At 40.7% G+C, this 12,495-nt stretch overlaps 1 protein-coding gene across 1 annotated transcript in view; it reads right to left on the bottom strand.

Annotated features, from left to right (window-relative positions):
• CTNNBL1 (catenin beta like 1) overlaps positions 1 to 12,495 on the bottom strand; it is a 507,405-nt gene that overhangs the window by 137,252 nt on the left and 357,658 nt on the right. Inside the window, exon 11 of the mRNA XM_086932233.1 lies at positions 11,644 to 11,825. Coding sequence (XP_086788359.1) covers positions 11,644 to 11,825 — 182 coding nt within the window. The remainder of the gene's footprint in view (positions 1 to 11,643; positions 11,826 to 12,495) is intronic.

The raw sequence follows: 12,495 nt of genomic DNA, 5'->3' as shown, positions 1-12,495 counted from the left end.
ATTGACATTTTTCATATTTTAAAATCTTAATATCTTAAAATTTCCCGTTTTCCTTGCTTGTCTCCCTTACAGCTTCTCTTATTGCTTTCAAAAATTTCCCCAACGCAATTGTAATATCTAAAAACGACATTTCTGTAAGGAGAACAACAGCCTCTGATCGTTTGTTCACTTTATACTTTAAAAATATTGGACGTAAAAACATTTTACGCACTTTTAAAATCCATTTACAATCCAGTAGTATATGTAAAATATCATTCTTCACACCTAGGCCACATTTACAAATACCATCAGGTTGGATCAGGGTTGCTTTTAATTTACTATCAATATTCCATGGATTTAAGCCTACCCGCACCTTCATGATTTCGTACCTCAACCCTTTACTGGGTAGCACATCCAAATATGGAAACCGGACCTCCTTTTCCCATTCATTCCTTACCCAGTTCACTGATTTTTTCGACTTCAGGTACTCCAGATCTTGTGATCTGGAATATTCATACCCTCGGTCCCTAAGCATTTTCTTAGTAAAGACTATGTCCAATAGAGGTTGTTCGAGGGTCAACTGTAATTGTGCAGTTACAAGCTGGAGGATTTTCCTCACTTCTCGGGCCCAATGTAAGCTGCTTGCTTGTATTTCCTTTCTGCACCAAATTGACACCTTCTGTTCATCACCAGTCATCTGGCGGTTCCAAAATCTTAACAATGACATTTGTGCCTTTACCTCCCATGCCGTCAAGCCTGCCTCCAATCTAATAGCTTGCAACATGGAACCATTAGGTAGGGACAACATCATTTTAATTATCTTTCCCTCCTCCTGGTCCCAACCCCTTTTACCACTCAGATAGAGCACTTCAGCGCCGTAAAGAACTTGTGGGGGTACCATAGCTTCAAATGCCTTTAGTAACGGTCTTTGCGACATTTCACCATAGTCCTTGTTAAATTTTTTCAATCCACAGACCGATGAGGCCGCCTTTGAAGTTTGTGCCGCCACGTGGGTATTCCACTTTAATGCACTGTCAAACCAAAGGCCTAAATATTTATATTCATTTACTACCTCTAATTTGTCTAAACCTAAAAACCATTTAACATTTTTTACCCTCTTCCCAAAACATAGGATCTTTGTTTTTTCCATATTCACTGATAGAAACTTTTTATCACAATATATTTTAAAGGCATTTAATTTGCTTTGGAGGCCCATTTCAGTTTGGTCCACGTTCACTAGATCATCAGCATATAAAAGACATGCAACTTTATTATTATTCATGCGCGGGCTCGCACTCTTTTCAACTTCCAAAACCACGGGAAGATCTGCTAGGAAGATTGAAAAGAGCAAAGGTGCCAAGACGCACCCTTGTCTCAAGCCATTCTTCACTGGAATTTTCTGTGTTAATGAGCCCTTTAAATCTCTAATGACCTGGGCCCAGTTGTCGCTATGTAGTTCTTTTAAAATATTTAAAATTCCCTCCGGCAATGCATAATTTTCTAGCGCTTCCCAAAACCTGCTTCTATCAACTGAATCAAAGGCCACTCGGAGATCGACGAAACAGCAACATAGTTTGCCGTTTTGTTCAATCGATTTCCTAGCTAAAGCCCATAGGGCAAAACAATGATCAATCGTGGAGTGGCCTTTTTTAAACCCACCCTGTTCCACTGGTACGATTGACCAAATTTCCGCCCACTCTTTTAATTTACCGAGTATCATCTTAGCAAAAATCTTTTCTCCTATGTCTAATAAGTTAATTAGCCTGTAATTTTTAGGGGCATGTACATCTCCTTTCTTATGCAGAGGCCTTATTATTGCACCCTTCCAGTTTGCAGGTATTACCCCTTGCTCTAGTATTAGAGTAAACATTTTTTAAAAGAATTCTGCCCACCAGGTCTGATTTGAATTTAATATCAGGGCCGGCATATCATCCGGGCCAGCTGCTCTAGTTACATTTAAGGACCTAATTATCCTTAGGACATTTGTTACTGAGCAATCATATTTTGAGATCATCTACTAGGTCTCTCCACTGCTTTGGTACCAAATTATCAGACAACCTCCCCGGGGCATACAATTTCTGAATATACTCAGCCCATGCCTCTTCCTCTACTACACAAGTCATTGGGGCATTCAAAGGTTCCCTGGCTGACTGTATTAACTTCCAGAATTGCCGTAGGTTCTTATTTTCAATGGTTTCTAATAATTTGCTCCAGCAAGATTCTTTATAGATCCTTTTTACATTGCGGATTAACATATTATATTCTCTCTTTATTTTTGATTAAGTATTTCGCTTTTGCTCGTGTAAATTTTTTGCGTAGGCTACGCTCTTCTCTCCTAATTTCTCTTTTTTTCATTAAACAATCTTGATTAAACCATGTTCCTTTCTTATTTTGAGTATTTCATTTCTTATTCTGGTCTTTTACTGGGGGCCTTAATTCTATGCTTATACTTTCTACAATTTGTTTTATTTTTCCCACAAACCAGGGTAGGTCTTGGCCTTCCAAACAACCTAACTGAATCTTATGTTGCAGGCTTACTAACTTCTCTATAGATTTTTCAGATAACCTCGTGGTCATCCGCTTCGGGTACTCTGTCTCTTGCCAGATAACTCTGTCGCAAACCATATACTCTGCTATTCTCAATTCCAACTTTATTAGATTGTGATCACTACATTCCATGGGGTTAATGCTAAAATCTTTCACTAACTCAAAATTCCATGCTGGCAAAAACACATAGTCTATAGGGCAATTATGAGCCCCGTATTTAAAAGTTTTTTTAGCCGGGCGGTCTTGGGCTATCCTTCCATTCAAACAAAAGAAACTTTTATTTGATAAATAATTGCCCAATTCCATCGCATCTTTAGGGGTTTTTGTTTCCATAAACTTTGCGTTTTTTATATCATATGCCTCTAGAATTTCTGAGTACCATTGATCAGATAATTTTGGATTTAATTTATGGTTAAAATCACCCGTTAACACCATCAGATCATTTCCATACATATCACAAAGTGCATCCATGTCATTCTTAAAATGTAACAATTCTACCCCATATTCCTTTGCTGAATTCCATTGCATATACACATTTAGGATCAGTATAAATTTATATTTCTTATCCACAAATGTGGTTTGGATTCTGCAGGCTAAGAGCCACTTGCACTTTACTGATAACAAAATGGTTTTGGTTGTTAGAGTTGTTGATATCATTGTCAATAAGCCACCTGCGGGACGCCCAGAGTTCGATTTTACAGCTGCACGGTGGACTTGTCGAAACCCTTCAACTATTTGGGGAACACCACAGAGCCAGGTCTCTTGTATACAAATAATTTCATTCTTTTTTGCAAGTTCTTTCACTGTTTCACGTTTTAGATCTGTTCCCAATCCATTTATGTTCCAAGAGACCAATTGTATGCTCTGTGCCTGCCCCATTGCCTATTCTACATCACTTAAAGGCCCATTCACTGATGAATCCTCCCTGTAACTATATGAGGGTCCTGCTAGGCTGGAGGTGTTACTCCAATTCTTCCATGCTTCCAACATATCTGTATTATTTATTACTATATTAAAATTTTCTCTCCCTTCCTCTATTTCCTCCTCGGGGAGCCTCACCTGCCTCTTACTTAGCCCCGCATGATACCTTAAAAAAGGTTTCTGCTGGTGTACCTTAAGCACTGGCGCTAACTCTTCTTTGGGCACTAGTCGAATTCCCTCTTTACGGATTTCTTGCTCTGCGTTTTCTATTGCGGACGCCACCAAGCCTGAATAGAGCTGTACTTTGGTGACCTCTTTGCCCTCCCCAATTGTTTGGAAACCCACCTTTCTTAAATCTCGAGAGCTTGTTTGTTTCTATGTGTGTAAAAACTATGTACAGTAGTGTAAATATTCTGATGTACAGCTTGTTCTTTTTCTGCTAATCTATGTGTCGTAGAACTTTAAAGAAAAAAGAATACAATAAATGGCACTGAATAATGATGCCAGGTTGGGATGTAATAAACATTTTTCTAACCTAGATGAAATTGTTTTTGCTTAACGCAAGTGTGGCAACAGTTTGTTGTGAATCCGACACTGAGTGGCAGAGCAAAGGGGCGGTTCGGCATATACAAGACAAAGGCTCTCCTCAAATACACTGGCCCTTGACCATGAATGGCCCTGTGAGATAAAATGAGGGCCTTATATAGCACCCGCTGGGCCACTGGGGGCCAGTGCAGATCACGCAGATGCTGCCGAACACTAGATCTTCGCGAGATGTTAAATAGGAGTCTAGCCACGGCATTCTATATGATCTGGAGCCTCCTGACCAGATAAGCCGCGATGCCAATGAACAAAGCATTGGCATAGTCAAGTCGAGAGAGGATGAGGGCACGCGCTAACATTTCTTTGGGCTCCCTCGGAAGCCAAAGTCCTTAAGTCGCACTTGGTTTGCTTTACTGTTAGACATGAGAAGGTAGCAACAGAAATATAACGCTTTGATGGAACCGTAACACAACAGGCAACCTTGCTATTGTACATTCACTGGGATATCAAACAAAGAAATCCTCACATTCTCAAACCTAGTCTAGTCAGTTCTTAAAAGTGCATACAGCTTATGCTTTACTATCAATACGGTTTAGATTTTTTCACGAATGTATGCTGGCGAAGGCACGTGTCTTTGCATACCTCATGTGAATTCTTAGAACCTCTATTATGAAATGGTTTGACCCAACAACTAATGTTTAATTAAACAACAGCATGGTCTTCGGTGCCATCAAAGCATCATTCTGGTGGGATCACCAATTCTTATTAGTGACTTTTGCCCACCAGGCATAACTGGAATAGAGTTTGCGGGCTCTAAGAAGCGCAACTTGAGAGTAAGCCACAAAAGTGAAAAGTTCCTTATTTCACAAGCCTGTTAAGTGATTAAACCCTGCAGACAAGGTCAATAACGTTACTTCTTTCATGGCTGCCAAACACTAAATCTCTATCATAAGGGGCATGGTGCTTTCGACAGGCCTCTATATTGGCTTCCTATAGACACATTTGATGAAGTTGAAAAAAACCTCTAAAACAGCACAGTAAAACAGGTCTTCTGCAGCAGCTCTTGGCATATGAAAGAGGTGTTCAGAAGCCCTACTCAGACAGCCCATTAATGCACAAATACAATGCAAAGTTCCCTGGATCATTTATACATATATATACATATATATCAAGTTCTGTAGGTAGGCAGTCCAATGCAGCTAAACCCACATGAACCTCAACCATTAATTTTTACAGAACTCTCTGCTACACAAATCTAAGATATGAAGGTCGAGTGCAGGCCATTCAAGGCCGCACCCTTTGGAAGGCTTTCCTCTGCTGAACTCTGAAAAGGAATAGGAGTTGTCTCTTTGAAGGTCAAGCAGAATCTGGGTACTATCAGCATATATTTAAACCCACACGAGGATAGCATGCCTGTTCGTAGGCGCACACATATATTGAATAGATTGACAGTGGTGTTTTTGGAAAAAATCGTTCCATTATGATGTATTGTTTCCTGTTTAAAGTCAGGATTGAATGCAGTCTTTGACTTTACCTTGAATGCTGAATCAGTGTTTAGGTGCGTTGACAAGATTTAGTTATCTACTCTGTCAAAGGCAGCAAACGGGTCCAGTAAAACCAGGGCAGATTTATGTCCCCTGTCTCTGATTCTTGGCAAATGTCCGTGATGTTTACGATTTCCAATTCTGTACGGCGATTAGGTCTAAAGCCAGACTGAAAGTCAGATAGTAGATTATTTCTTCTAAAGTATTTGTCAACTGAGCGGTGACAAAAAAAAAAACCTCAGCATTTGAAGGAATACAATAGGTCTACAATTAGCATGGAGGCAAGTGTATGCTCTGTTTTTGTCAGAATCGGGGTTATGTATCCTTGTTTTAGGAATACGAGCAAATTCCTTTCTGCATTAATCAATTGTGATGTCTTCAGCCATTGTAGATATTAGTGATTTTGTAAGATATGCAGGTAATATATCAGAGATTGACCTGATTGGCGTAATTTAAATTCAAGTTGTACTGTTTCTGCTGGAGATAGTATGTCAAAGGAATTGAGAGTTGGATTGCTACAGTGATTGTTTGTTCATTAGTTTGAGGGGTTTGTTGGGAGTGTAAATCTGAATGCTCACATTGAAACAGTGGCTCCAATCCTGCTTTGGGGTTAGTTAAAGCTGCAAAAACATTGGCTGCTAATTCCGCTACTTTGAGAGATTGCAAGAGCACTACGCAGCCAAAGGAATTTAATTACCCAACCAGGGGAGGGGATTACCGCAGAAACACAAACATAACCTCGTTGTTTATTGGGAATTTTCGGGTTTAATTCTCTAGTCAATATTTTCTTGTCATCATTGCATGCCTGGTAGACCACATTAAGCTAACAAGTCACAGCTGCAAAATGTGCCTGTTCCTGAGAAAAGTAGGGCCCTCAGAGCACTAATTGTCCATGATTGAGAAGACAAGTGACAAAAGCCAGAGCCAAAAGCACTCAAGTACCCACCAGATATATTGGGTTGAAGAGTTATACAAAAGCATACATCCCTTGCGGAGCACCACTCAACTATAACCAAGAAAGAGCCTTAAATAGATCACTGAAACGAGTGCAGTATCGATGAAAATGGACAGCCTTTGTCTTAATGCATGTGTGCACACAAAAAACAGAAATGGAGACTGCTCACAATCTCATCAGCATTTGTCACACTTGTGTCAGAAGTTGATTTACTCTACGTTTGCACTACTTGCACTACTTGCACATCAATGACTCTACATTCCTTAATCCATATTAAAAGCTGCAACAAGTGGAACCTTGGACTCTGCAACCCTAGCCACTCACCGAGCTTACTTGGGTTAACATAAATTGCTATTGAATAAGCATTACATAAAAAAACTGCATTCTCAAATAGACTCTAATCCTATGGTGCTCTGAAAGCCGAACAGAGAAGGTGTGCGTTGTGGAGCCAGTGACGAGCTTCTAGATCCGTTCCTTTCAGTGAGTATTTTTTTCTATTATTAAGCTACTCAAATGTACCACAATTCCACGGTAACTGTGATCTTAAAAAACCAAAGGTGTTATACCAGTATTTTTATATATTTAATTGAGTTGCATCTTCAAGTGGGATCATCTTCAGTAATGCAGTCTTAAGAATGTTCGGGGCCGTCGCCAAGATATATTTTGGACCCCCCTATGTGTAACAACTTTGTATTTGATCACCTACGTCTGTGCTAATTGTAACAAAAAACTGTTGAAATATGGCTTTGCTAGGACCCCACAAATCCTTAAGATAAGGCTAGGCAGAGAGAGACCGAGAAGGTCGGCATAGACAGAGGTGAGATAGAGAGAGAGATCAAGTTTACTTTCCCAGGAGGGCCCTTCGAAGGTGGGGGCCTTGGGCAAATGCCCACTTTACCCATGCCTTAAAACGTCTCTGCTCCACATTGCAAAAAATATAGACACAAAGGTCAAAGTCAGAATTGCTGTATGAACACACAAACGGAATGTGTCTTATTATGCACAAACAAAATTTATCTTTTTCATATTAAGGACATGCCTGTAGTACTGTGCGCTGACATGATTAAATGAAACTTCCTTATTAAAAATAACTTACATAAATATACCAGCTCAAACTTAAGCTTTTGAACATTTTTAATAATCCAGCACCTTTGAGATTTGTCAATGACATTCCAAACAACATTTTTTAAAGAATTCTTGTTAAGTTACAGGATTTTTAAATTTAAGTAGCTGATTTGGGACAACGTACACCGTCATTCATTGCACGTAATATTTGAAAAATGTGCTTTCCATCTTTAGGGTGAACTCTTTCTTGGGAATGAGTATTTCGTGAATTTCAGGGGATCAGCTCAGAGCTTTTTAGGTTTGGACAGTGTAAGTAGATATTAGGACATAATGATGGGGGATGAGTGACTTTTTTCAACATTTAATGCTGTTATCTTTGAAGATTTTTCAAGGAGCCACATAAATAAATCATCTCACTGAATAAAGAAATTCGTTCACGATTCAGGCCAACAAACATTTCAGCAATCAACATTCATCGTTACCACGGCTATGATGTTAAACAGACTTTGAAGCTCCACAACTCCTCACAGGGAAAAGCAAATGCATCATGATACAAAAAATACAGTCTGATGTCAGACAGTGTGATTCCAAAGCCTCCTTCAGGCAGGCTTGTCTTTTTATGCACTGGCGCTGGGAGGCGAAGACCAGCGGAAACACGCCTCTTCCTCGCCTTCCATCAGTATCTCATCAGACCAGATGCTTCAAGTTGAAGCTCAATCACACTTCACTGATTCCACTCAAGGACCTCTTATGAGCAGGCTCATTTAAGAAGTCTGCTTTGACAAAAAGGACGTGCCTTTAAACCTGCTCTCTTCCCACAGACTGAATATTGTTGGAAGCAGGTAACAAGAAGGGCAGGTTTAGGAGAATATAGTTAGCCATGGCAGCAGAGTTGGGGTGAGGAGACTGTCCCCCAGAAGCTACTGCTAGAGAGAGTACACCAATCCAACAGATGGCATTATATCTTTCTTGGCAGGAAGTACAGCCTGAAGCTCTCTCTCTGGCCAACAAACGCAAAAGATGGGCATAAGGCATGAAAGTACCTTCTATACTGGGCCCTGCAATCTACCTGAAGGCATTACCTTGGGAACAATGGGAGACAAAGGTCCGCTTGCTTGAGGGAACTTCCATCCCTCCTACAACACCACTGACAATTACCCACAGACCCCCAAAAAGCTAGCCTCACTTTTTAGGTAGAGCCTGGGCAGCGCATTTGTAAGCTCCCATAAGGACTAGACCTTTTACTTGTGTGGTTACACGGTATGTTTATTTAGTCTGTGAGAACTATTTTCCTTTCATTATTTTGTCCTACTCCAGACAAGACGTGCTTTCTTGAAACGGCTGTGCACCTTTATTTATTTTTCCCGCGCGGTCCCTTTCAATAGTGCAGCAGCACTTTCTTTTTTCAGGCCGGTCCGCTTTGAATATAACAGCAGCGCTCCTTTCTTTATTTATTAAATGCTCTTTTTTTTTTAATGCACCATGCACCGCTTTCACTTTATTATCAGCCAGGCACCTTTCTTTACACAAGCCACATCTAAAGAAATGGGTGTGGCTGACATTAAAGTGAAATGTCGCTTTTACCCCCAAAAATATTTCTTTGTCAACTTGACAAAAAAAAGATTGGTTTGTCAACTTGACAAATGTTTTTTTTCTCGTAAAAGTGCCACATGCCTCACTTTCACTTCAATGTCTGCTACGCCACTTTCTTTAGACTTTGATCGTCTAAGGAAAGGGGCGTGGTTGACATTAACCGCATCGCTGCTGCGGCGATTTTTGTGCTGCGCGGCAATTTTTAAAATACAGCGTTACATGACGAGCTCAGCTCGTCATCAGCACACGCCACCCGTGGGTGATGACGAGCTGAGCTCGTCATCAGCATCGAAGGGGTTAAAGTGAAAGCGCCGTATAGGCTCTTTCACAAGCAAGCATCTGCAATGCGTCTCGCATTGACGAGAGTTTCGTAAATGCGAGACCTATTGCCTTGCAAATGCTTGTTTTCCTTGTAGGACAGCCTGAAGTACATAAGAGTACTTTCAGATTCACTAACTCAAAGGAAACACATTGCAGGGGGAGAGGCAAGCCCAGGGATGTTGAGTTCAGTTATGAGAAATGCTAATGTGTTGCTACTGAGGGTCGCGCGCCACTATCATCACACACCTGGGGAGTCTTTAAAGCCAGTATTGCTTATGCTGTGCTCCAAGACGGGTAGAAAGGGAATTTTGGCCCTCTACCACAGTAGCACTGTTGCAAGCAATATTTACAGGCAGTTCATATGTACTATTATTGCTATGGGTTATATGATATGGCTTCGATCACACAAGACTCTCTAGGCAGGATACAGAGGTACATGAAAGACACAGCTCCTACTCCTGAATTTTGTGGACAACAAAAAAATACAAAACTGCAGATTCCTGTATAACACAATGTTCTATTCGTGACATAGCCAAGGCTGCTCTTGTTAGTGCAATCAACGAAATTCACACACAACTATGGGAACAAAGTTTACTGTGAATTTCGCTATGGAGTATGACCTTCAGACAGTGTGATAATTGTAACATTGAGGCAACTTTCTCTAAACCTTTTTCAGCTACATGGACCATGTCTTAGGATACTCAATGAGTTTATTTCATGCTTTAGCAAAGCACGTCAAAGATTACAAAACTATTGTTTTCATCAACAAAACAGTGGAAACACTGAAAAAGCCTGCCAAACAGAAGCACACTATAAGCATCGCAACACTAATGCAAGACACAATGTTTGACACTGTGCCGTTTTCATACATTCACTAGCCGTGGTCACTCGACGCTAGGGTAAGTCACCATTGCACCGTAAACCTCTTTCAAGGGTGTCTGGCATGAGCTTCCGTCCAGGAGCATACTTACAGTGTTGCTTCTCTGTAGCACCTAAAACGCTTAAGTTCACCTTCTAAAAGTTTATTTTTTATTTGTTGACTTATACAGCAGATGCTTCATGCAGTGGGGTTTCGGAACATTGTGCATTGGTGAGTGTGAAAACACTTGCCAGAAGTGAACCACGAGATGACGGGAGACATAGCAAAACACATTACTTACCCTACAGCAAGTTTCATAGGAACATATAGAGCTTAGTTACAGTGATCTAAAGGATGGGTGGGTTAAGTTAGTGAAATGCAGCGTTGGTAGAGTAACAAAATTACAGAAGACATGGATCACAATTAGGTAGTTATGCATTAACTAGTAGATGTGACATAGGAGATATAATTTTTCAGTTTTCGTCATACATAAATAAGTGAGATAGAACCGAGAATGTGATTAGGACTACCGAGTACCCAAATCAAGAAGTAAAATCAGAATTAAAATAAAGCAATTTTTCAGTACAACCAGTAATAAACAGGTCTTATGAAAAAATAGACTGCTTTGCAAATAAACAGGTTTAAAAGTACAAAGACACTGGAATATGTAAGAGGACAGCGCAAAGAAAACAGCTTTGGACACAATGTGCAAGGACTTTAGGAGAACATGGGGTTCGGCTTGAACGAGTGATTTAAACACGCAGGAAAAAGAGCTCAGCAAGCAAGATCTTGAGGAGGGATTGGAAACTTGAAACAGCATATGCAGATGGTCACAGATGTGCCTCCAACTCACAGATAAACTAGAGATACGGTGCCTAACAGAAAAAGTCTTCGTGAATAACTACTGAGTATTCTTTAGTTTAGGCTGCCTCTGGAAAGCTTCTCCTAGAATGGAAGAAGATCTGTTTCACATGCTCTTGTTGGAGTCTGAAGGTTAATACCTTCCCACCAAGACAGGGCTTATAATGGAGCCTGTCTCAACATGTGACAATCATCAGACATTTCAGCAAACATGTTTAGTAGGCGGGTCTGCTAAGGTTACACGTGTGGAATTAAATTACAAAATGAGTGTTGGTGTATAATTATTTTCCAAACACTTTCATTTAATCAGGATTCATTTTTATGAAAACTGCTAACATTAATTTTCTGGATGTGCAACACAATATTTAAAATCGCATTTGGTGGCGCAGATGGAAGACAATAATATTCTCAGTACTGGCCGAAGCAATGTATTGTAGCATAATCCGCAGTCCTACCTTCGTGCTCCTTCTCCGAGGTTCCCATCTTCCTTATCTTCTTGGGTGACTTCATGAAGAGCGGGAAAATTGTCCTCAGGCCCAATATATCCACAAATTTGTGACAGTTATCTGTGCCCTCTGGGCCAATCATGGCATGGTCTAGGACCTTCAAAGCGCTACTGCGAGACATTTTCTTTTCCCTGTGATTAAAGAATGACATTGAATCAGAAAAGTTGTGGAAAAAAAAAAAGAAATAACCAGATGGAACTGTTGGGAGAGTATGGCAAGCACTGGTAAGTGGCCCTCAAAAGACAGCAAGAAAACAACATGGCATCCATGTGCAAATGAATGATGCATTTTTCACAACCACATGATGAAAAAACTTCCTGCATTATCTGTTACATTTATATACTGTCGGAGTCTAGGTGCAAAGTAAACTGGATCAAGTATTTGATAGATGTAACCCTGAGCGGTGAACTCCGCTCCACTTGCAGAGTTCCAAAAATCAACTCAGCGTACCAGAGTTTTTTCCCTTGCTCGCGTTCGTCAATGTCAAGTTGACGACCGCGAGCGAGGAAAATCAACCTCCCGGCGAGATTTTTCCTCGCTTGCCATCGTCATCAATTTGGTGAGGGTGAGCATGGAAGATCAACCTCCTGGCGAGATTTCTAGACACGGGGGGGGGGGGGGATGGGGTGTAGGGGGATTGTCAGGTTTTTCATTGCGAGTGGTCGCGTATGCTTGCAACCGCTCGAATTGTGAGACAGCCTGTTCGCGTTGAGAAAACTGGCACTCAAGTAAAAATCTACTCGAGCGACAGAAAAGGAAAGCAGGGACGGTTGCAATGATTGCAATGCGCGGACAAGCATC

The sequence above is a fragment of the Lissotriton vulgaris genome, chromosome 7 (genome assembly GCF_964263255.1).
Source record: "Lissotriton vulgaris chromosome 7, aLisVul1.2, whole genome shotgun sequence".
Lineage (NCBI taxonomy): Eukaryota > Metazoa > Chordata > Amphibia > Caudata > Salamandridae > Lissotriton > Lissotriton vulgaris.
Note: the sequence above shows the minus strand (reverse complement) of the source record. Positions and strands in the feature narration are given on the sequence as shown.